The sequence below is a fragment of the Calidris pugnax genome, unplaced genomic scaffold (assembly GCF_001431845.1).
Source record: "Calidris pugnax isolate Ruff unplaced genomic scaffold, ASM143184v1 scaffold44, whole genome shotgun sequence".
NCBI classification, from domain to species: Eukaryota; Metazoa; Chordata; class Aves; order Charadriiformes; family Scolopacidae; genus Calidris; species Calidris pugnax.
This window is the reverse complement of record NW_015094506.1, coordinates 7,249,227-7,274,327: the sequence shown is the minus strand read 5'-3', so window position 1 is coordinate 7,274,327 and position 25,101 is coordinate 7,249,227. Positions and strand designations below refer to the sequence as shown.

Here is a 25,101-nt window from a genome sequence, read left to right as displayed (position 1 = left end):
GAGGAGAGGAGAGGAGAGGAGAGGAGAGGAGAGGAAACTTGGGTCATCTCCTGTCAGTGGGAGCAGATGGAGGAGACAGAAGGCTCCTGAAGTGCATTGTTTGGAAGAAAAGAAAGGCAAAGCACAAGGGAGGCAGGAGGCAGAAATGGGAGGAGAGAGGGGCAGGGAGGATGACAGAGAGGGCAAGCAGACACATGGAGTGCCAGGGACCATGATGGGGCCATGAAGATGATGTCTGGGGATCAGGCACCCCATGCCTCAGCTTGATGAAGGGTTGCTGGGGACTGCACCCATGCCCACACCACGCTTTCATAATGCACAGCGCGTGGGAGGTTGTTGCTGCTGATTTTCCTCTCTGATGGCAAAATGGTCCTTCAGTAGGAGGAGGTCACTTGGGCTGTCTGGCACCTGCTGAGGGCCAGGGGCAGGTACAGCACCTTTCCTAGAGGACTTGCTGGGTGCTAATGGGGTGTGAGCTGATGGTCCCCACCTTTCTTCTTTTTTTTTTTTTTTTTTATTTTATTGATTCTGCAGAGAAATAATAGCTCTTGCCAGGTAACAGGAAGAAGGGGTGAGAGCTCAGCTCAGATATTTTTCTTCCATCCTACTAATGTGCTTCTTTTTCTTCCCTGTATTTTTGTGTGTCTTCTTGTCTGAATCTTACAGATGGCAGCTAAAGAGAGCTACCTGTGTATTTAACTTTGATATTGTAATGACCGAGCATAAATTTAATATGAAAAACAAACTTACTTTCTGTACTTCACTACTGTATAGCTTGAAAGAAAGCAGCGATGGTGATGGCCCAGCGCAACTGCCCTGCCTCCTGCAGGAACTGCGCCTGATCCATACCAGATGTTCTCTGCAGGGGATTCTTGGATGCTTTCTACAGTCCGGTCACAAATGTCCTAAGTAACAGAGCTTTCCCAGTTCCCATGGGACAAGAAGTCAGCTTTCCCAAGGAAGGCATTTATTAGGACTTGTTGGTAACAACTACTTAAAATTTTGATGTCTTGCTATGTTCAGATAGATTTTCCTTGTTTCATCCTAGCTAAAATTTGTCCTCCTTTGTTATCTGTACCCTACACTTGCCTCCAGATGGGAATCACAACTCCACCTGGCTGTCTCAGGGGGCTGTGCACGCTGGAGCAAATTCCCTGCTGCCTGTGAAATTCTTACTTCTTTCTTAATTTTTCTATCTGTATGTTTCTTTCCTCTCCCTCTCCTTCTCCCTATCCCTATCCCTTCATTAGCTCAAAAAGCTTAACAGTTTATGAGCCTCTGTCCTCAAAACGTCTAGAACTGAATGCAGCTTTCTGGGTGGGGGTGCAACAGTGTTAAACTCCTCTCAGGCTTCTCCTAATGTAGCTCCTTATGGTACTATTTCTGGATAGGCAGCATTAGCCCCAAATTGCTTCATTTGCTGACCATATTTCATTCCAATTTAATTTCTGACTTGCTTTCCCCTTGCTATTGACTGGTGCTTACCAGATCTTATCCTAGCTTAGGATTTGTGTTTGAAAGGACTGTTCCCTGATGCCTCCATCTGTGTGTTCCTCATCCCAACTGTCCATAAGCGACCTGGCCATGTACTGACATTTTCCAGGCTGTTTGTGCTGCATCTCCTCTGTGAAGTTCAGTATCCGTAGGCTGGAGTAACACACTGGCTTGGAGATCGGGATTATTACTAATTCATTAGTTCCCAGTGATGTACTTACAAAGTGCCTAGCATGGAAAGACCTTGATCCCAGCGAGGGTTTCTGGTAACACTGCGGTTGCTAAAGCCAGATCTAACACTACTTCTTGTTTCCCAGGGGGTTGGCCTGCTCTTATTTTTCTTCCTTTACTTTCAGACCTGCAGCCAGCTCCCTTGGTGCAGACAGATGCAAGCTTGCTGTGCCCATGCCAGCAGCTGCCTGGATGATAAGGTGGCTGTCTGGCATACAGGTTTGAGCTGACTTGTATCCAACTAGCTCGTGGGATGAGAAAATGAGCTTGCTTCTCCTTGTGCCTAGAGAAACCAATGTGGGGTTTTGATGAAGCAATGTGAGTTCGTGCCTCGGGTCACTTGTGGAGCAGAAACCTCTGTGTGGCTGAGGAACTGGCCTTGTCTCCCATCTGTCTATAACCTGCTGTGCCACTCTTCACCCTCTGTAAACCTGCATAGATCACACTTCCAAGGTGTGTGTTCTAGCAGCCTACATTGGAGGGGGTGTTAACAGTCCTGGGATTTCTATCTTTTGCTCCTTCTGGTGTCCTAGCCAGAGATGAGGGGAAACAAAATGCAGGTTACTGAGTTCTCCTAGTAACACAAGATATAGGTTCTCCCACTGATGTTATTCCTGCTTACCCACTCTGTCACCCATGTTTACATGGCCATTGTGGTGATAGTCTGGAGCACCCCTTGCTCCCACATTTTGGTGTGTTTCTCTCCAAGCTCTCTTTCTTCCTAGATAGTTGTGCTATTTCAGCCACTGTCTCCCAGACAGAGAACGGCCTCTTGCAAGGGACCAAGTTCAGCTTGCTCAGTGGATGCCCCTTCTTTGTGCCTTGTGTGGATGCTTTTCTTTGGTACCATAAAGGCTTGGAGCTCCTGCAAGTGCTCCTTGGCCATCTGCCATGCCCTGTCTGGCACAATCCACAGGGCAGAGCCTGCCGTACTGCTTTGGCAGGCAGCGTGAGCTTTGCTGCTCCATGCTCTCCATATTCTTGAAGGAATCTTTCCTTCCTATGCACTTTTCCTGTGCTCATCACCGTCCTGACCAAGCTATCAGGGTACCAAAAGCCTTCTAGACTCCCAATGCCCCCCCCGACTAAAGTCATACTCTTCACAGGGTAATGTACTGTAGTTCATCTGTTTGTGTGGTCTGCCCAGCCATGGGGACAGCCTGGTGTATGTTGCACAGGTGCTGGTGATTGCTATGCTCAGCCACTTCATTTACAGTCTCAGGAATGCGAGAAGCCCTCAGAAAAATGCCTGAAACGAGCCAGTGTTTGAAAATGCCTGAAGGCAATGAGCCATCACAGTGAAAGTATCCACTGCTGCCCAGTGGAAGCAGCAGGGAACAAAAATCTCACCGCAGTTATGCTGAACTTCAAGAAGGAGAACCACATAAAAAATGAGAGCACTTGTTAAAGATAAGCTAGAAGTTGTAACTGATGGAATTAAATCCTTTTGTGCTCCCGGCACAGAGGCTTCAGCCATCTCACTCCTTACAGGTGGATTACAGTTGGTGTGAGGAAGCCTGGGAGCCATAAGCACTCCCTGCCTTGGGCCGTCAGGACAACATCTGGACGTGCAGGTGCTCAGCATCACAGTACTGAGCTGAGGCCAGCTTTAACAACCCTGGCAGCCCTATGGGGACCGGGAGCAAGATTTCAAAGCTAAGCAGTCCAGTATGAGGAAATTCCAGAGTTGAGCACATTCAGAAGCATGTGATACTATCTTTAATTCTAATTGTATGATCTTCTGTTATTTTTTTTTCAAATCTGTCTGGATTTGCATCACAGTGGTGTGGTGATGCTGAAACAGCCTGTTGACTGGAATAACCTGCCCACCCTGAGCAAAGCTCAACAAGTCATTCCTATGAGGAATTACATAAATGCTTTCAAAATACATACTCATTATTCCTCAAATCTCTAAGCTGAGGCCCTGGATCTTACTGTCTGAGTGAGATCAGACTCAGAGAGAGTGAGACTCACTTAATGAGTACTCATAGCTGCAATCACAAGCAATGACAGCTGTATTTTAAACACCGAGACATAGGGTTAAGTACTCTGAAAAATCAGGTACTGGAGACCTAAAGGTGACAGATACTCTTGGCATTAATTTTTCTAACTTTCAAGATCCAATATATAAAATAGAAAAATGCCTTCACAGATTATACATGTTGTCAGAGTACATTTTTAGTCCATGACAAATTGATAAATACCATAGGAGAATGTGATAGTGGCTTGACACTGAGTAAGGTGGAGATCTCCAAACTCTTGGAGGATGGAAATCTTGCACTGAGCATCTCCTGAAGAAACCAACTTACACTGAAGATATTTTTTTTTAAATTGGAATACCCGAGGATATTTAGATATTCTGGAGAAGGAAAAGCAAGACACATGCTTCTTACTTAGCCCAAGGTTCATGTTTCTTTACCTGCAGAGATTTAGATTTATTTAACTGTCTCAGTAAATCTAGAAACTGAGGTCAGTGAGGACGAGACTCATCTTTGAAGGCACTTCTAGTGTGCTATAGAATTTTCTAGGCATCAGCTAAACCCAGCTTTAAAGTTGGTACTATTAAATAGTGGTAACCATGTGAAAGGATCTTTCTCTGGCTTTTAAAGTGCTGGAGAAGACTTATAAAAAGCCCTCCAATATGACTCCTGGCTAACTCATAATATGTCTCATGGGATAGACAGCATTCAAAGCCAGAGGCTTTCAATTAGACACTCAGTGATGAGATGCAAGAAAAAAGCTCCAAAGATTGCACAAAATAGAACACTTTCTAAGGCTGAGACCTGGCAGCATACACCAGGAGGCAATTAAACCTGACCAACTTGAAACCCCTATGAATGTCAAGAAAGTTCAGCAACATCAAGAAGCATAAGGAGATGGGTGTTTGCAGCTCTATCTTGCAGTCATAGTAATAAGAAGGAGCTAAGTGGCATTCACATCTCAGTCATTTATTGCTATAGGGTAGAAACATGCTGACACTCAAGTTGCATAAAAAGTCCCAAAAGACATAACTGGTCAAAAGATTTCAGCCCTAAGGAAATCATGTGCACCACGTCTGGGAGAATACACTAGTCATCACTCAGGGAAAAATTGCTTCTCAGATGATGTTGCAGTTAGTCTTTATTGCCTATTGTTTGGAGAAAAATAGCTGGTTTTCTCTCACAAGGAGTCATGAGTTGCTTTCAGAGCTTTCCTAAGGATAGGATTTTGGAATGAAAAGCTAAGTCATCTGTCTTTCTCTGGGTATTATTTTGTAAGCAAGTCAGACTACATTCTTAGAATTTTTCAAACATTTTTTATTCATTTTTATTGCTTTTGACTTGTTTTTATAGTAAAAGAACAAAGAATAACATATTAGAATGTATATAGACTGAAGTCCTTCAACAAGCTACTTTAACATATTTGCTTTCTTGCACCACAGCCATCTCTCACTGTTTGAAAACTGGAAATTTCAGGGGTTATAGCTCATTAGAAAAAACCTCAGAACCTCAGACAAAACAACTGTGAGGATGTTTTAAGTCTCCTCTGTTAAGTCTCAAAATTCCTTACAAGTAAAGGAACGAATGTAATCCCTATTAATGAATAGAAATTATTTCAAAAATAACTAACAAACTGTGTTGACTCACAACATCTCCTGACACAGCTCATTAGCCAGGCATGACATCTGGGATATGTGTGCATTCCCATTGGACTCCCCTAGGAAGGAGAATGGAGTAGTTCTCTGATGGGAGCTAGGGTTGTGGCAATCTGATGTGGAACCAGGACCCTCTGCTGAAATGTTTCAGTCCCTGGACTAAGGAGAACTTTGCTTTTACCCCAGTATTTTCTGACAGAGGATCTCACTATCTTTAGACTGCTTTCCCAAGGCCTGGGACAAAAAGGGAGGAAAAGGACTAATTCAAAGGGTCTCCTCTTGTTGTTCTCCTACTTAAAAAAGGGAAAAACTCAATGATCATAGAGGCAGCCAGCTTGCAGGGTCCAAAACTGGATCCAATGGGTCTTCTTGCAGATAGAACAGGACAAACTGAGAGGCTGGAATAAGGATCACATGCTACAGGATGGTATTACAGGAGGGAAAGCACAAGAGCACTGACACAGGAATGTTTACATTTAACTGCAGAAGGAGAGGGCTAGCACGTGAGCTTGAAAAAAAATAAATTAGTCCCCTACAGCGAAAGCTAAATAAAATGTCATTTACATAAAGAACACTTAGGGAAAGAAGAAAAGCCTTAAAAGGTGAGAAATGTGGGAGGAATTGGGGTAAAGTGGAAAGGACAGACTGCCTCTGCCCAAGGAAATAGCTGTGTGCTGCAATTAGCTAAATGGTACATGACTCCTGTGTGTGATTTTGTTGCGGTTCTGAACCGCTCATTAGTTTACTGCTGTTTCTAATGGCAGGAGTGCTGAATAATAACAGCTGTACTCTGGACTGCCAACAGGAATTTCCTCTAGGTTTTGGTGCTGAAGCTGTATTTTAAATGAAAACTGCTAGCTTTTATTTCTGGAATAACAGTAACAGATAACTATAGCACAGCCACGGATTTATAGCAATGCTTTATGCGTGGGGATCGATCTTTTAGGCAGGATTTGCTCTCCTCTCCACAGCCACTCCTTGCTCACGTGAACATGTTCAGCATGAGAAAGAGAAGCTGGGGGCAGGCAGTTCTTATGCTATGAGGCTTGTCAAGCTGAAGGTAATGATTAAGAATGCCATCTCCTCTTATGAATATTATGTAGAAACAACAAATCTTGCCTCCAAACAAAACAAAAGCTCTTCCTTAATGGCAGGGCAGCAGGGAATCTCAGTGCCTTCCCCGAGCATTTAAGTGGCTACGAGTGCCTCCCCACTCACCAGCACTCAGGCTGCCAGAGACCAGGAGACACAAATCGATAGGGTGAGGTGGATTCGCTCTGTGCTTGCCTGCATATACACATCCTAACCTCCCCCTGCCTCCCCTCCTGCCCTGTTGTTACCTCTCTCTCCGGAACCACCATTTGCCTGCTTCTCCAGACAAGCTCCAGAGCTTGAAGTTGCAAGGGGGTGAAGAGAAAAGCCTTCCTGATGGTGGTGGGGGGTGTGGAGGGAGACTTGCCCCACGCTACATACAGGGGAGAGGGAGCAACTAATGCAATACCATCTTCTGCTAGATGAGGTGGGACTACTGGCACTGTCTGGTGACAGATCGTAATGATTCTCCGTCTTCTTAACCTGCAGCAAACATGTCCTGGGAGTGAATGCCTCATGTAAGTATGTGTGGGCCTGGGGACAGTGCAAGTGTCACACAAGGGCCTCCCATAGAAGGAGAGGAAACACAGTGTCACTTGGAGTGCTGCTGCTTTGGAATTGCAGCCACTCAGGAGCACAAAAGGAATGAATAGTAGGATTAATTCATTTATCTATTGATCTCAGACACACACATTTTCATTTAACATTATTAGAGCAGCCAGAGTCTCATGGCTCATAGCTGGTGGGCAGTACAGCAGAGACTACATTTGCAAGCCTTTTTCCCCTCTTGCTGATGAGGTAAATCTCAGCAGAAGATTCCTTATGGCAAATCCCTGGGGAGAGGCCTCCTACATAAAAATAGCCCGGTGTCTGGACTGGTGACTCTGAACCTGTTCTCTATAGATAAACTCTCAGCAACTAACTGGTGGCCCAGATAACATGGGGATCTACCCTCGGAAATCCTATATAGAAAGCTGTCAGGGAGGGAAGGAAGAAAAAAATGGGGTAGATATAATTAGGTCTGGATGTACATGCACACCCATACACACAGTATCTCAGCTAACCAGGTGAAAAGTTAACCAGGGGAAAAGTTCAAATACAGCCTCCCTGTATCTCCATAAACATGGAGATCTATGACAGTGGGGGAAGATGGAATATGGTGCAGGGAGGCATTAAGACTTTTTTCAGTAGTTTCAGCACATGGAACATGAGGTCTATTCGGGGTCCTGAATAACTTCTTTGCCAAATTAATCTGCAAAGGACTTTCTCATAACTGGCTCTTACAAAACCACCCTGCAGGTGGATGCAAGGGCCAAAAATAAGTGTCAAAGGTGATGAAGATCATGCTGGGATCTGTGGAGTCACCAGCTGACACCAGTAGAGATGCTGGAACCTTAGATGATCCCAAACTGGGCCAGCTCGTGCAGTTCCAGATGGCTGAAAGCTTCCCATGGGCAAATCACTGTGATATCTGCAAAAGAGAGAGAATGAGAAATGGTTTCTCGTCACTTCAGTTCTTGGGTTTCTTTGGTATTAATAGAAAGGCTGATTTATTCAGGAAACATTAAGAGATGGGAAGAGCAAGAAGAATGAGACTCCACTTGAAGACTAAATGAGCAGATGAGCTCTTCAAATCTGGTACTACCTACCAGACTGAACCAGATCACTGTATTTTCTCCTGTGCCATCTTTCTCTGTGAGCAAGAGCAAACCAGAGTTTCCTGTAGTCTCTTCAGTGACTATGCAGACTGGTGTAAAAATTAATTCTCGTTACATGGTTTCTCCTGTTCTTAGAAACTGCCTGTAGCCAAACTGTGATCTCCTTGAAGACATGTTCAGTCTTAAAGCAGGTGCTGAATAATTTGGTCTTCAACATTCAGGATCTGTAACTCTGATATGTGCAGTTGTTATTGATACCTAAGAAGTTCGGACTGGTTACAGCTCCTCCAGTGCGTGTTTCTCAATCCCAGATGGGTACATAATATTCTTAAAATTAGGATTCTGGTGACACACAAATACTTAACCAGCTGGGATTTAGTTCCTGTGATTTTTGTTATTAATAGCTTAACATTTGGCATTTCTATGAGAACCTCATTCTACTGAAATTCTTGCCAAAGTTTTAGCTGAAAACAAAGACAAACAAGCCTATTTGCAGCCAAATGAAAGTATTCAGAAGTTGAAGCATGCCTAAATAGCCTTTCAATGTTATGGTGTATGTAAGCGTAAGCATGACTGTGGCAGCTTGCGGAGAGAGTATTAGCCTTCTCTGGTGACCCTGAGAGCTGCAGAGAGGCCCAAGAGACAAGGAACTGACTCCAGACAGTCCTCTCCTGTGCTGAAGCATGACTGCGCTTGTGTTAAAGCAGGGCATAACAATGTCATACTGCAGCGCTTACCTGTGCCCAGTCCCTCCATGCCTGGGATGTCATCTCCAAACCTAGGGGAAGAAAGAACAGGTGAGGGGTGAGTTGGGCCAGCAGCACCCAGGAAAGTGGAGCTGGTGGGACGGTACCACAGGAGCCCAGTTTAGCAGTGGGGAGCCACTCGACTAGCATGGCTAGTCTTTTTTTTCCAAAATGCCCTTACCCTTTTACTCCTTTTTTAGGAGGCTTGCTCTTAAACTGCCTTGTCTGTCTCTGCTTGAACTTGGGAGGCCCCTTGCGTGGTGTAGTGGGACCAGTTGGAGCATCTGTAGTGTTGAGGTTGGTGCCTGGGTTCTCACTCATGGCTGGGCTGCTGTGTGTGGCTGGCGCACGCTGCTCTCAGCTTCCTCAGTCTGCAAGATAACGGCAAGGACTGACGCAACACTCTGCTTATCATTTCCAGGTATCAGTGGTCAGGCGACAGAATTATGGCAAGTATTATTGTGACAGGATTAAAGATAAAGATTTAAACATAAAAAAAAGATTGTAATGCATCCAAACTAAGCAGGGTAGCACTGTCTTCCATCCAGCATGGTTGAATTAAGATGCCAAACAAAGGACACTCGAGCTAAGGACTGGTTCAGGATATGACTATGAGGAGCACAAAGTCACACTGTCTTAGGGCTTAGAGAAATACCCTGTTCTTGGGAACCATCTTCCTATACTTCACCTGTTCTTATGCCTAAGCAGTACCATTTGGACACTGGTGGATATGGGATGCTGAGCTAGATGGGCCCTTAGTCTAGGTGCAGCTGCAACCAGGACTTCATGTTTGTCAATACCAACCTTAAGGGAAATAGCACAGTTGCTTTAAAAGATTGTAAAGAAGGCTAAGGAAAAGCATGGGAGACTGTCTTTTAGACAGAAGTTGATTTCTCAGGATTTAGGAGAGCAAGGTCTGTAAATTTTCCCGGGATATGTCCATTCTGGTATTTTTGAGCATTGTATTACAGGCATATATTACCTCCTCTGCACCACACTGCACGTGAACCAAGCTTTACTTCCCAGGGGCTAAATAGTTATCAGGGAGCAATTCTTGTGTGGGAGACATCTGCCTTAGACAGTAGAAGTGCTGCATTCAGAGCCTTTTGCTTCCTTCCAGAGAGGACAGCAATAGCTCTCACCAGTGCCCAAGGGGGAGCTTCCAGCCTTTCATCAAATTTTGTGCTAATTAGCATGCTAGAATGATTTGACCAAGTGCATTTATGGAACATAAATAATTTCCAACTTTTCCTCCCCTCCTTGAAGTCACATTTTTCCCCATGACCATTACATAACTCATAACTCTCCTCTCCAGGTGTTCATCCCTGTGCAGCCAGCTGATGGAATCGCTGATGGAATTATCTTCAGGATTTTGTACTAAAGGCTAATCCCATTATGTCACCATAGTGCTCTGGCCTAATCCCTAACATGACCTGCAGTGACACTTTGGACTTTTAATCTCAGAACTATAAATGCTATCAAAGATGGGTAATTTTTTTTTCCTTAGTCTAAAGACAGTTCCTGTCTTTGACAGTCCTGAAATAGCCAGAGTGCCGGAAAACAAAGCCTGAGACGCAAGGAGAAAAACCATCCAAGCAATCCTCCTCTGTCACTTCCACATCAGTGCAAGGAGAAGACCTGTGTTTCTGTATCTGTGGCAGCCTGGGAATACTTCACCCCTGACTTCTTTCCATCTGCGCTGGCAGTAGGATGTATCCTAATGATAGCACCTAGAGGCATGCTAGTTCTTCTGTCGCTTGCGGTCGGGCTCCTGTCTCAGCTGTAATATCCCCAGCAGGAGACTGGACGGGTTCCAGCAGCCCCAAATGGAGCAGCAGATGGTTGTGTCTGCAGCTGAAGTAGGCACAGATGCTATTCCCCCGCCTGTAACACAACGCTTCCTAAGCACACACTGTGCCCACAAACACAGGGACCAGCTGAAATGGTACAAGTTACTTATTTGGCTGCCATCTCTGAAGCACCTGGACAATCACACAGTATTTACAGCTTTATCCCCGCAGCACAGTGGCAACACAGGCAACCACTATCACTTTCATCTGTTACAGAATGGGAACGGAAGTGCGGTGATCGCTATGACCTGGGCTGCACAGCTGGAAGGAATGACAAATTCTTTTGACTCACAGATTTTTGGGGCCAATCTGAGAGGTGAATGCAGTTTGGCTCCAAAGAAAAGACAGAATTTGGTGCCTCACTTATTCAGTGAGGAATTCAGATGGTACTGCCCTACAGCAAAATGCTTTGCACTGGAAAACTGCTCCATGGCATGTCTGCTATGCCCCAAAGCACAGCATTATGCCTCCACCTCAGGAGCAGTTCTCATCAGGAGTGTCTGTCTCAGTGCTGGGTAGCCCTCCTGAACTACGAGAGACACACATCCACTTCTAAGCGCCGTCAGTTCATCTGACATACAGAGATAGTTGGCACCACTCTCAAAGGCTGCTCCTGAAAGTATGACAGAAGAAACACACTGGCTAACAGACTTCCAACCCTTTGGCATGACACCCAAAATTTGTAAGAAGCAGCTGAGCTCAGTCTCCGAGTGAGTTCCCAGCACGGTGCCTTAACCACAAAAAAAGTCTTTGAAGGTCAACTCCTCTTAGTTCCTTGAGTCTATGCCTTGTCCCTGGCATTCACTCAGTAGAGAAATAGCTAATGGGAAGACTCAGTCCTTGGAGTTTCCCTTTCCCCGAGTCTGAAGTAGTCATATCCACCTGCCAGCTACTTGATACCTGAAATTTGGTAGGAAAAAAGAACCTGCCCAAATCACACTTCATCCTCTCTCTCAGCTGCATGAATTCGAGAATTCAGTGAAACTAAAAGGAACAATTCTAACCTCTTCCTTCCCAATCTCCCTTTGCATATTCTCCCACACTTCACCAAAATAAAGGTCAGAGAAAGGTCAGAAAGCAGTCTTAACGCCACACAACACCTCCATCTCGCAGCAGAAATCAAGCTGTTCTCCCACCAGTGAGTTGGTGGGACTCACCTGCCATCACACACAGGTCTCCATTCATGCTGGAGAGGGCCCTGCCCCACAGCAGGAGCGCTGCCCCAGTTCCCACACCTCAGGAACCAGCTGGCCCTGCACACAGCCAGACATTGGTGTGTGGCAGCCCCAGGATCACAGTTGCCAAAGAAACACTGACAGCAACTTCCCAGGGGAATTTCCCAGCCTTTCGCCTTGCCGTACCTGGGTACTTGGGTAGTCCTTGGTACCACACCAAACAGATGGCTTGACAAATGCTCAACGAGACCGGGTCTCCTTCTCTCACTCTCTGCAAGTGCTATGCTGCCTCCCCCCAGTGCTTCCCGGGCTGCCAGAGCTCTTCTGCTACCGTCGTCACTGGGATGCAGTTCCGGGGGGAGAGCTGATGGCTGTGGATGCAAAGGCTCTTGAGGAATAAGATGTTCTTCCGTGCACTTCCTCTGCCCCCTTCTCTGACAAGGTGTTACCTAATCGTCCCTGACAGCATTTCTCCTCAGTCCAGGGTTTAATCCTCTGAGCAAGAGCTTTGCTTGCATCCGAATGCTAATTATACCTAATACACGGTAATGGACTTATCTCAGTTGCGTCAGATATCCCACCTCTGGGTTGCTGGCCAGGTTAATCATCCTTCTTTTAGTTTTCTTTGAACTTAAAGAGGCTTGAATAGTACTGACAAATGCTGACTCTTTAATCTGCCCTCTCTTTAATCTCTGATTCTCTATGGAAAATTTCCCTGACAGATAATGCAGGTGCCTCACTTGACCTTCTTCAGACAGATTCAGCATAGGCTCTCCTCTTCCCTGTCTGAAACCTTCAAAAATACAGACTTCTCCGTGTCCACTTCTCTTCATGGTGCCTCAGGGATGTCAAACAAAGAACCCCCATGGGCCATGGCCCTCCATGCAGCAATATACTGGGAGAAGATGGCATCTGGGAGGAAATAGCCTCATTTTTACATTCCTTTTTGTGGGATTCTTGTATGCTCAGCTCTTGACCTCAAGAGAGCGACTAGCATCATCCTTGCGGCCAGGCACTCATCAGGGAATATTGTATCCAGTGTAAGATGCCTGTGAGGAGTCTCACAGCTCCAGGCTCAGTTGCTTGAGCTGACTAATCATAATGATGGAAAAAGTCCACGCAGGTTCAGCCCTTTCTGATCCTGTGTTTTTAGACAGGATCTCAGACCCTTCGTTCTAGCAGCAGTTTTAAGACCAAGAACAAATGAAAAGAGGATGCACTCTAAAAGACAGAAACTCGTTTCAATTAGAACTATATTCCCACAACTGCTTCCCTGACGGGGATCATTGGAAAGACTATCCCAGCTGAAAGAAGGGATTCAGTAACACCGGAGGTACAGCATCACACGGTATAAACTCCCCACGGATGTGCCCTGTACCGGGGCAGGGAACACCAGCCGCCTGTCCCGACCGCTCCTCAGGATCCCCCTGGTGCTGATCACATGCAGGCTTGGCCCGTTGAGGACACAAGCCAAAGGGGTGCCAGGGAGCCCTGAGGGGTGCCTGGCATGAGAAGAAACTGAGCAGCCCCACGGTGGGCAGAGCTGCTCGCACAGCTTCATTACAAACCACTGTTGCAGCACCTGTCCTGATGTTAGAGGAAACAGAAAACAACCACCCAAGAACCACAACTCCCTCTCCTAGCTGCTGGGTCTGTTCACACTCCGCAAGCACAAACATCCAGATTTTTCTCCCATGGGGTTTTATCAGGACTTTTCTCCCCTCTGGGTTTTGCAGCCACTACCTCTTTCACCCCCCCTGCCACCCTCATTATTGTTTTGAGCTCCTGGGAAATACTTACAGCGCCAAGGGCTCCTCTTGCAAATCATTCAAATCCCGTCCTCCAGCCTGCGTTGAAAGGGTCTCGAGGTGTCCTTTCTCCTCCAGATATACCCTGCCACCAGGTGACATCAGGCTGCCAATCGTGGGCGGGCCCCCACGTGGTGTGGGGGGGACGTGTGGGCAGTGCTGTGACCCCGGTGCTCTGAAGGCACAGCGTCAGCCAGGCCTTGGGGAGCAACAGAGCCTCAATACTTTCCTAAGGGGTGACGTGCCCCTTTCTGCAAGAAGAGGTCATGGCTTCCCTGGAGCTCCTGGGGGGTAGATCTCCAGAGAAGCAAAGAGAAATAAGGAAATTATCTGCCCTTTGAGCAATGCTGCTGCTCAGGAACACACACACACACACATGCCTGCACATGCAGGGAAGGGAGGAGTTGGTCCAAATCATCCCAGAACCCTCCCCTGTGCTGGTGAGCTCGTGGAGGGGCTTCCAGCAAACCTCTCAGCAGTGCCTCAGGGGTCAAGGTGTACCTGGCAGATCACTGCACTTGGTCACCCTGGTGCCGAGAGGGCTGGGTCTGCTCAATGGAGTGACAGAGAATGCTGCTGAGATACTGTGCACAGCCATGGTGGATATTTAGCTGCATCCAGTCGATGAGATGGCAGGGGAAGTAGGGTGAACCTTTGTGTTGCATGCTGGTGGCCAGCCAGTGGGTGGCCTGTCACCTCTGAGACCCGAGGCACTGGCTGAGGGTAACAGCTAGACCACATCTGGGTACTGATAGCAGTGCTACTGTGAGGAGCTGGCTGAGAAAGGGAAGAGCTGGTGTCTCGGCCCAAACTCCAACCCAACAAAACTCCATGGATGGTAATGCACACTGTTTTATCAGCTGCTTTGTATCTCCTATGCCTTTTGATAGCCTATTGTGACTGTCTGGGAGATCAGCGTCAGACATGTGGAAAAAGTGGGTGGAGTCTCAGGATGAAAAGAGAAGGTCCAGGGCCCTACTAGAAGGTGCTGGAAGATCATCCTCAGCTGTAGCGGCACTTCAGTCATGGACTGTAGCTGGCTAGCTTGAGGAACAACCACAGGGTTAACAATCCTCTGGGGTCCGTTGGTTCTGGTGAAGCATCACTCATTTACCTTTGCTGAGCATCCAGCTCACATGAGATCAGGGCTGGCAGGGCTGAAAATGGTCCCAGAGAAAGGAGCTACACTAGGAACATCAGAACAGCACAGGAGCAGAAGGAAACTGAGGTGTGGGTTTGTGTAGGGATGGATGGGCTTCATCTTTGGGTGAGGCTGGAGGAGGGGGTTTTGGAGCAACCATGCCAGCCAGGGGTGCGATGGAGAAAGGACAAGCTCCCTCTGACATGACAGACCCTGGCAGTGGGGACCAGTCTGGTGTTGAGCGAGAGCCCCACAGCTGGCCTTTCAGATGGCTGAAGTTAGATGAGATAAATCCCTCAGCAAGACTCTTGGATTACATTTAAAAATCGATAGGGTCCTAGCCCTTGAGTGAGTACAGAGGAACTGGGAAATAAATCCTAGATGCAGCCAAGGGGCTTTCAATCTAGCAGAGAATCAGCAAACACACTTAGCATTTCCACGTGCTTGAGGACGATCACACAGCTTTCAGAGGCTTGTGTGATAATTTCTGGGCACAGGCAAGAGGATGGGGGCAGGATGGTGTTGGCATCCTCTCTTCCCTGTGACGACTAGAGCTTGTACACAAATGCGCGGAGATTGATTGCACTCAGCAGCTCCTGACAGCAGAAGTGATTATTGTGGGCAGGGACCTGCTTGTGTGGATATAAAGAGGTGCAGCCTGCTGGCAGCAGGATCCGCTCCCATCCCCGCTGCTCATTCCCATGCCTCCATCTGCTGCAGACAGGTTTCCGGGGGCTCCCCCTCCCCTTCTGCCTTCTTCTATGTAGGTAGAGTTGCTGGGGAAATCAGCTCTACAGCTCCCTACTCCTCTTCTCTGAACCTTAAAAATTTACATTTTTTCAGGCTGTTTGTTTTCAAAACATCCCCTTTGTTTTCCTGTTTACCCAATGAAATCTGCCTCATTTCTCTTTAACGAAAGTGGACATGTGGGAAAAAGATTTCCATGGTGTCACATGAAGCTATTTTTTGGCCACTGAGAAAACGTGGCAGAAACTCCCTAAATGGCCCCACTTATCATGTTCTTTCTTCTCTCCCATTATTATCAGGCCATTTCTCCTCCCCTCCTCTCTCTCCATCCATCTCCCTCACAAAACGGGTGGCATTTGCTACGTGGGGATGGGGGTGCACAGCTCTGCAAGCAACACGCACCAGCTTTGTGTCCGTGCCTGGCTGCCACCCTCAATGGATGATGAGTTCTTCCCAGGGACCAAATGGGACGGCCCCAGGAAAGCCTTTTGGGCCACATCAGTTGCCACCGATCCAGACCAGAGCAGCACCAGAAGCCACAGTGGCCAAACAATAGCAGGACTGCCGTCCCTGTGGCCCCAAAGGAAAACCCATGAGCTTTGTTACCTCTGGCCAGATTATTCCCTATTCCAGGGAATCACATAAAAAACATCTCCAAGGTTTCTGACCCTATTTATGAGCGAGTGTAGCCATGGTAACTGTAGTTATACCAGAAATAGCAGCTCACTTGAATGACAAAGAAAACACAAGTTTACAAGACGCTGACTTTTCCAGGGGCTGACTGAGCTCATGGGACTGTGGGAGGAAATCCCAGCCAAGGCACAGACTCGGGAATCCAGCGGATGAAGGCTGTGCCTGGCATGGGCCACAATAGCTCTTTTGAACCATATCTTTACAAGCTTGTGCCAGGTGCTTTGGAGACTTTGCGCCTTATTGATAGAGTTTTATCACCTGTCACATAGACATAATTGGCTAGAAATGAGAAGGGAATTTTCCAGGCATCTGCGGTTAAACCTTGGTTTCCCTCCTGCAGGCAGCCTACCAAGTGCTTCAGATTCCCCGGCGAGAGAAGGACAGTGGTAGGACCTGGATTTGGAATGAGATTGTCTATTGGTCTTGTAGAAGGTCAATGGGGTTGTCATGTCAACAGCATTTTGGTGAGAAACTCAGTGTACCAAGGTGCCTGCAAAAGAAGATTCACATGCTCTAGCCCTCCTTCTCCAATGCCCATCATGTTCCTAAGCTGTCAGTTGTTTGTGCTAGTGAAACAGGAGAAACAGATACAAAGGACTGGGCTTTGCCTGGAGCAGATATTTAGCTGATTGAATTAATGCAAGTCAGTCCATCAAAGATGCAGAGAAGAAGGCATCCTCATGGAGTTTTATCGCTCTTCCTTCAGGAGATCATGCATCACTACTCTGGTGTTAGGATTAAGCATCTGTAACAGCTTGCAATAAACTGGACTTTGGGAATCTGTGCCTGCTGCTGGATACAACAGTTATGCTGAGTGTCTCTGAGCTGAACTTGCAAAAGAGCCTGGTCTGGATTCTCATTTCCACTCCTGCCCTGAGGGCTGCTTGGGCAATGGGGCAGAGATTGAAGAGGCTGAGGTCTGTCAGGACTTTAGAGAGAGATTTCCATGGTCAGTCTGGAGAAAAGGATCCTTTGAGGAAACAAATCAAACAGTAGGACAGCAGTGGCCCTGACTGTGTTAGAAACTAGATGGCACTGGGGACATGCCTAAGTCTGCAAGCCAAATGGCCATTTCCAAGGCTTCTTCAGGAAAAATGAAGCCCCTGCTTTTCTCATTTAGTTGAGGGTGCTCGTTTTGTGCATGTCAGAACATCATTAGAGGCCCCAGGCTTTCGGGCACCAATGCTTTAGGACATGCTGGGGCTTTTTATAGCAGATGATATAAACCCCATGTAGCCTGTCATACACTTCATTAGTTACCAGAGAGTTACATTTAATTCCGAGTAGTGAGTCTGGCCTTTCTTGGAAGAAATAACCAAATCTTCCCATCTAATACCACAAGACTGCTACATTAATATGATTTTATTAACTTACATGAACTTTTCCCTGGTTGGCATAAATAAAAGGAAAAAGGGAATGTATCCATTCTTTTTTAGATAGCATTTTTCACCCACAGAGCTAAATTTTCATTATCCCTATTTGCAAATATGGAAACTGATGTACAGAAAGTTCACAGACCTGCAGATGAGACCCAGTTGTCCAGATATGGGCTGTGGGGACTGATGTGCTTGGCCACGCAGCACAAAAAGCTCAGTATTTTATAATTGCTTTGTGATTAATTGATAAGAGCATCTCCCTGCTCATTGCAGAGTTGTCCCACGAGAAAGCAGTAACATTAGTGAGCATCCTTTCCCTGCACTATCTTTGCTTAATGTCTGCATCCAGGCTGTTGGGAGTGCTGCAATGGGATTGAGTTTGTTAGATCATTTTAAAAAGCTTTCTCTCTTTCCTGTTTTCATACTGCCCACAATTAAAATATCTGCTTTTTCTTTTATAAGATTATTTTTCTCCTGAATGCCATTTACAGAACATACTCAACATTAATATAGTGAACCATGATCTAACATTTTTTCCTTTTTTTGATCAGTCCCAGCTAGTTAATCTTGTTATCTATGTGACTGCCAGAAAGCAGAGTATGTGGTTGCTCTTAAAAATGTACCTGAATAACACAGTTTTCACAGTATTGTCTTAAGGGTCTTTCTTGAATTTTTCTTTTTCCATAATTGATTCTTTCTCTATGAATTACATGCCATATACCTGTGAACAATGATTAAATGATCCACTAACATTCACTAAAACGATCACACATTGAACTAAACAGAGAAGTAATACTGCCTTGTTTAAAAAGAAAAAAAAAAAAAAAAGAGACTGCAAGAGGGTGTTTTTATTTAAATGGAAATCAGATAATTCCAGAGCTTTATTTGGTTTAAAACAGTGAAGCAAGTGATTCAGTGTCACTGGGCTAAGAAGAGGAAACTGTACACAAGTCAGCTCCAGATGTCTTCTTTCCTGACAGCTTCTTTTCTCATCTGTTTTTTCTGAACGATCAATTCTTTCTCCTTGGCAACCAGCAGCCCAATAAAGAAAGGCTCTTCTGAAACATTTTGGTAAAATGTTTCTTTCTTAAGGGGACACATGTCTTCCTATGGCTTTCACACCATGCTACAGACATATTCTTCTTTCCTCCTCCTACCAGATAAAAGCACCACTGCGCAATCTCTTTTTCAGCTCTTTGCCACCATTATTATGATTTTTTTCATGTAGCAGCTGAGGCTTTCAAACAGCAATGATTACTTCTGGGGAGCATCTCACGCTCTCCTTGGGAACATTCAACTAATGGGCAGGGGAGGCAGCTCTTCCCGCTCCATTATCTTGTCTCTTGGGTGGCTGCTCTCCTCCCAGATGCACTGATGCTAAATGCTCTAGCTGCCATGTGATAGCAGATCCCTGGTGGAAATAACTGTGGAAGGGGAAAAGCCAGAGGATGAAAATGTGAATATATTTTTTTTTTATTACTTTCTTCTTTTGATGCTCAGGTATATTACCAGGTACTAAGCCTTCTGTTCTCCCCTCAGGATCTTGCAAACGCATAGGGCTTAATGTTTTAGTGCTTTTTTTAATGGCCTTTCACTAGCAGATTCCAACCTTTCATTGAATTTACAGCCTCTACACTCGTGCTTTCCAGTGACTCTATAAAGTGAATTAGAGCCTCTTACTGGGAGGCCCTGAAGGGTATTTCTGTGCCGAGAACCTGGAACTGCATCCCACTTCTGGGGTCCAATCAAATATCATAAACACATGATAGGCTAAATCAACTCTTTAGGAACCATCCTTGCACGCTGGGCGAACGCATGTTACACAAAGGAGAATTCTGACAGTTTAATATAAGCAAAGATTTATTTGTGGGGTCCACAGATGATGGCATACTTTGACTGTAACGGTGAAAGTTATTTCTAGAGGAAAATGAAAATAAAAGAAGAGGAGAAAGAGAGAAAAAAAGGAGAAATTTTCCCCAGTGGCCAGCTGGGAAGGGCAACGATGGGGTCCCATAGAAGCGTCCTCCTCTGAGGGCTGTCTCCAGTGCAGCAGGTGATGGCAATAAAATGATGAGGATGATGATTTCTTGCTGTGCTTTCCCTTGGCATTATATACTTTTATTCACGACCCACTTAAACTCCCTATTGGTTATTCCCGGTTGTGTTAGTGCTGGGAGCAGAATGCTCATCACGTGCAAACGTTGCACTTTCATTGCTGGCTAAGCTTCTGTGAATATAGAATATTGGATAATATTTATTGAGAATTTAAATCGCTGTTAGCTGCTTTGTTGAGCACCACGTTTGTTTTTTATACACTAAAGTCTACAGAACAAGAGATAAAGAAGGAGAGGGAGGAGAGGCAATTCTCACAGGGGTGCTTTCCATGAGAATCCACCACAATAAGGCGGTGGGGGTTTGCAGAGGCAGGGCTGTAAGAGCAATAATACGGGAGAGGCACAACAGCAATAAAGGAAAAATGTTGCCACAGAGACGCTGATAATTACTGCCTCGTGGCTTCGGAGAGAGGTTCTGTAGCTGCAAGCAGTACCCCCTGAGCACTGTAAGGCTAAAGCATGGAAGCACATAAGGCACCTACGAGCCAGCGGGAGCCTGGATGCAGCCTGACATGGAGCCATGAATTCCAGTATAAAATCAAGATCTCTATGGAGAGGAGTGTTTAGCACAGGCAAGGCAGGGTGCAGCTGGCAAGGGAGATTTTCTAAGGCCAGCAGAGGGGGAGATGATGGCACAGCTCTCCTCCTAATTTAGTCCCAGCTTCAGCTCTGGCTGTTTTGGAGGAAAGTCACAATGCAAGGAGGAGTGTTTGGATAAATACCTCCTAACACCCTGCCTGGTGATCAGCTTAGGGCTGAGATTTGATTACACTTGCTGAGATTTCACCTTACATAACCACATGTTTTCTGAGAGGTCCTAAAATAATCCAGTCCTCTTTCAAATCCAGCTCTGGTGTGTGATTTCTCTCGGACACCACCCCCTACAAGACATCAGCTCCTGCCACAACATCCACTGACGGATGGAGAGCAAAAGCTGCTTTCCTTCATGCCGGACTCTGGAGTGCAGGGGGTGCAGAGAAGACACCCCTGCTCCCCAGAGGCAGCGACCTTCTTCCCCTCACCCAGCCCCGTCCTCTCACTCCCCCATTCCACCTGTTTAGCTCTCCCTCTCCTTTTCTGGGTTGCTCTGTCCATCCTCAGCCTTTCTCAGGCTAGCCTCTGGAAGAAACTGGATCTTTTTTGCCCCTAGTCTCTCATCCCCAACAAGATAATTTTCCTTTCTCTGTCTTGCTGTTCCCCTTCCACCCCCACAGGAGTCGAGTCTTCTGGAAGTGACATGTGAAGTCTTTGCGCACCTTCAGGCTGGATATGGGGGTTATGGGATTAGCACGTTAACCGGTCTGAAAGCTGCTTAGAGAAGCATTAAATCTCCAATCTTCTCTCCATCTTTCAAGGAAATCTCTTCTGGAGAAGCTGGAGAGATGGAGCACCCAGTCACGTTTTCTGGGACCAGCTCTTTGTCCAGCTGAGACCCCTCAAGTCCTGTGGCTGGATGGTTTGAAGGGATTGCCGTGGGATGTGGGGGTGGAAAACCCAGCTAAACCCTTACCAGGGCTCTGTGACTGCACCCCAAAATGCCTTCTTCCTCCTTGCTCTCCATACTGAATATTATCTCTCTTGCCCAGTATCGTGTCTAGTCCCCATCCCTTTCCTCCCTTCCCACCCCATCAGCTGCACTCTCCCTTGCAGTTCTTTAGGAGGAGTGAGTGGCACTGAGTAGGAAGAAGATGGACACCACGTGCGCTAGGCATAGCAGGACCAACCTTAGGATTCTGCTTTTTAAAGCAAATCCTGGGACACCTCGTGCCTGCGGTTTCTTCACATGCTTCACAGCCTGCATCCCCCTGTTTAACTCGCTTAACTAGGAGGTGGAGGAGGCAGTTCTGGATTACCAAGGAGTAGAGTGGCACCTCGTGATGCAGCGAATGCCCCCTCATATGGCAGGAAAAGGCCTCGTGTCTGAGCTCCCTGACCTGTCACCTTCCCCCATGCTCATCACCTCGTGGCTGCCTGAGGCCCAGATTACCTCCTCCCATCTCTGGAGGAGAAAGGATCTCTGTACTGTAGTGAGGGACACCACCTGGGGACCTCCACCTGGGAGACACCCACGGCCAAACTGACGCTCACCTTGCAGCAGCTGTTGACATGAATTTGTTGTGGCAAGAGGGTGTCTTCCCAGTGTAGGACCTGTAGTCTTCCCAGAGACTGGAAAAAGCTTGAGGGGGGGGTGAAAGCTCATGTCAGTGACAGGATTCGGCAGCATTATTCATTAGGCACTAATGTGAGTTAGTGATACTGAGTGTACTGAGTTCAGCGCAAATGCAAATGAGAAGCTCCAAAACAAACCACTTTATAAGAGCAGTAGAAAAAAATTTACGCTATTACTTATTTCTCTTATTATTTATTTTATATATATATTATTATATTACTTATGACAATATTACTCTTACTATTACAAAAATGGATTCACTGCCCAGACTAAAATCTCTCTTTATTTTTCCCTGCCAGAGCTTCCAGCCTGGGAAATTTCAGCTCCAAACTAGAAAGTTTTTGAATCAAAGAGTAGGTGAACATAAAGAATTCTAACAGGTGATGGTTTCCTGAATTAATTGCTTCTAAAGGCCATAAAATAGTCCTCCATTCTGCAGAATGTGGAGATGACATTTCGCAGCACGCAGTAGTGATGTACCGACAATGTAGAATATTCAAATCCAGAAGTGCTCCACAGCTTACGACAGAGACCCAAAAGCAAATAGAAAAAAGATGCCATGCCTAATTTTTAAAAAACTTATAATTTTTAAGAAATCTCAAGATTTCTTGGGTCCAGTGAGGTGCTTCAGAAGACATACAACTGTTGAGAGTAAAGGTTGTGTAGTTGAAGGATATACATTTTAAAATTTGCAGAAGCTTCTGGCTATTTACTTGAAATAAATTAGATACTAGTGATTGATTGAACGCATTAATGTTGTCAACTAATTGTACAACTAATTGTGATCAGTGGGGAAAAAGTAAATAAACCTAGTAATAAAATTATTTTAAGTAGAGAATACTGTTTTCCAATTAAGGACACATTTGAAATATTCCCGTTTCCCTTGCAATACAGCAGGTACACTCTGGCTGCTGTCCTTGCCTCCTTCTGTCACAGACATAAGAATTGGCTGGGGTTGGACAACGTCTGCCAAGAGATGATCTTCATTGCATGGCATCAGTTTGTCAGAGATGAAATACTCATTGGTAGGGATTTGCCTTTGGCGATGCTCTGCTCCAAAGCAGTTCAAAACCTGCCTTTCTTCCAGCAGATCAGTGAGGCGGTTCCCCAGCGGGATGCTGGATACACTGACCCAAAGGATGATGCCTGGCTTCTAAGCCCCCATCTGCTCAGCATGGTGCATATCCAACGTCTGCAGCTCCTCCTCGCCTCTCTTACCAGTAGGAAGATGAAGTACAGAGCAATGACATGATTTTGCCCATGATTACATACTAGCTGATTTCTAATCTAGGAGGAAAATCTGTTTCTCTTGCAGAGAAAGGCAGAAGTGCCGATATAGGCTGAGTGTACATACATATGGTGGCACGCACATTTGTGGATATACTGGTCTTGATGTATGCTCACATATGTTTAGAAAGAGTGTGCAAACAGCTACACAAACACACAAGCAGTCTAGTATTTATCTCCAACTTAAAAAAAAAAAAGGCGAGAAAGCTAAATCATACCATCCTCCAGCAAAAATTATCATAATAAAGCTAGAGTTATGATTGCACTTGTGTCTCTGTACACAGCCGCTAAACCCAAGGAAATCTCAAGCCAAAGCGTGAGCAAATGGTAACCTCAACCCACACACCCTCACAGCCAACAGGGTGTTCTGGTCTCCCAGTACAAATTAGGAAGTCTACAGAAATCAGAGAGTTAGTCCAGACGGCACGGGAACCAAGACCAGAAGCTGACGTACAGGATGCAGGGGCTACTTAACAACACCATTTCCTCAAAGCTCTCCTTAATTAACACATTGAACTCTTCACACCTTTTCCAGGCCAGGACTATTCACATGAACAATTTGAGCCACCATCACATGGCCCTGTGATTGAGAGAATTTGTGCTGTCCGTTCCCCATCCCTATTCCACACAGCTCCTTCCCGTGTGCCAGCACAAGGGTTTAGCCACATCTGGCCATCGTGAACAGCAATTGAGAAACCTGTCTGTGTTTAAAACTCACAGTTGCTTACGTATTTTTGTCAGGTATGTTTTAAACTCAGCTCAGTGCTGCATTCAGCGCGGTTGTGCTGGCCCACGGGGAGGGTTAGCGTAGGCGTGAAAAACAGCAGCAGAGAATAAAGTAATTTCTCTTGGTGGTGAAGCTAATTCGTGGAGGTTTAAAATGTTTCTGAGGCTACAGCCCTTGCTAAATGGAAATCCACTGCCAGCCAGGCTTATGCTCTGTTTGTCCCTTGAAATGTGTGAGGTCAGAATCCAAGTGCCAAATGAAAGCAATGGCAGGAAAAATGGTCCCCTTCTTCTGGGATCTGAAGATTCTTCTCCATCCCCGAAGGAGAGCCCTCTTACTCAGTTGCTTGCAACCTTTAAAAATTTGTGTATGATAAATGTTTTCTAACAGACACATGGATCCCGGGTAGTGAATTTAAGCCCATTGATGATAGATTTGCGTTGCTAATTTTGCTTCTGCAAATGCATTAAAAGCAGTCTGTCAGTCATTGCAGATGCAGATTTGTTGTTTGCAAACCAATGATCGAATTTGTTCTTAAATTCTGCACCGAGGATTGTGCGTGTGAAGGATTTGTACGGCTGAAGAACTAAGCGGGCACTCTCTGAGTGGGAATGAAAGAGAAAATCTGCTGGTATTTCAGAGGGGAAGTGGTGTAAAATATCTCTGATCATTTAAGCACCCCTGAGCTACCTCTTTGAAACTGTTTGTGTGAAAATGGCTGAGAGTCGGGAACAATTAGCTGATTAAGTGCAGCAGGTTGCATCTGTTAACCAGGAAAAACGAGGTTCCTCAGTAATGGCACCCCCGTGTCCCCCCACGTATGCAGGAATATATTAAACCTCATCCTCCGCTTCCTTTAATCGGTAGAAACCGGGGCCAGCTTTTGAAACCGACCTTAATTACACACAGGAAAGCGAACAAAATAAAAGCCGGGGCTGAAGAACAAAGCCCCCCTCCCGCTGGCGGGCAGGCACCGAGAGCCCGCAGCCGCGCACCGGGAGCCCTCCCGCGGCCCCGGCCCCCGCAGACAAAGCGCTGCGCACCTCTGCGCAAAAACAAAACAAAACAAAACAAAAAAAAAAAAAAAAGCGCAGACAAAGGGGGGCAGGAAAAAAAACCCAACTTTTTAAATTTTTTAACCACTACTGGACCCAAAAA

The 25,101-nt window shown here is 46.0% G+C and overlaps 1 protein-coding gene across 1 annotated transcript; it reads right to left on the bottom strand.

The window, feature by feature from the left end:
• Nucleotides 1-7,692: 7,692 nt before the first annotated feature.
• PDE6H (phosphodiesterase 6H) lies at nt 7,693-13,738 on the bottom strand. The gene is made up of 4 exons (XM_014963896.1): nt 13,681-13,738; nt 9,037-9,226; nt 8,847-8,887; nt 7,693-7,922 (listed from the first exon to the last, which is right to left on the bottom strand). The coding sequence occupies exons 2-4, from the start codon at nt 9,174-9,176 to the stop codon at nt 7,846-7,848; spliced, it is 258 nt and encodes an 85-aa protein (XP_014819382.1). The 5' UTR covers nt 9,177-9,226; nt 13,681-13,738; the 3' UTR covers nt 7,693-7,845.
• Between the last annotated feature and the right edge of the window lie 11,363 nt (nt 13,739-25,101).

Coding starts and splice junctions, on each gene's coding strand:
- PDE6H (XM_014963896.1), bottom strand. CDS start 9,176: ATGAGTGAGAACCCAGGCACCAACCTCAACACTACAGATGCTCCAACT. Junction 8,888..9,036: donor CCTAAAAAAGGAGTAAAAGG/GTAAGGGCATTT, acceptor TTCTTCCCCTAG/GTTTGGAGATGACATCCCAG. Junction 7,923..8,846: donor CATGGAGGGACTGGGCACAG/GTAAGCGCTGCA, acceptor TCTCTTTTGCAG/ATATCACAGTGATTTGCCCA.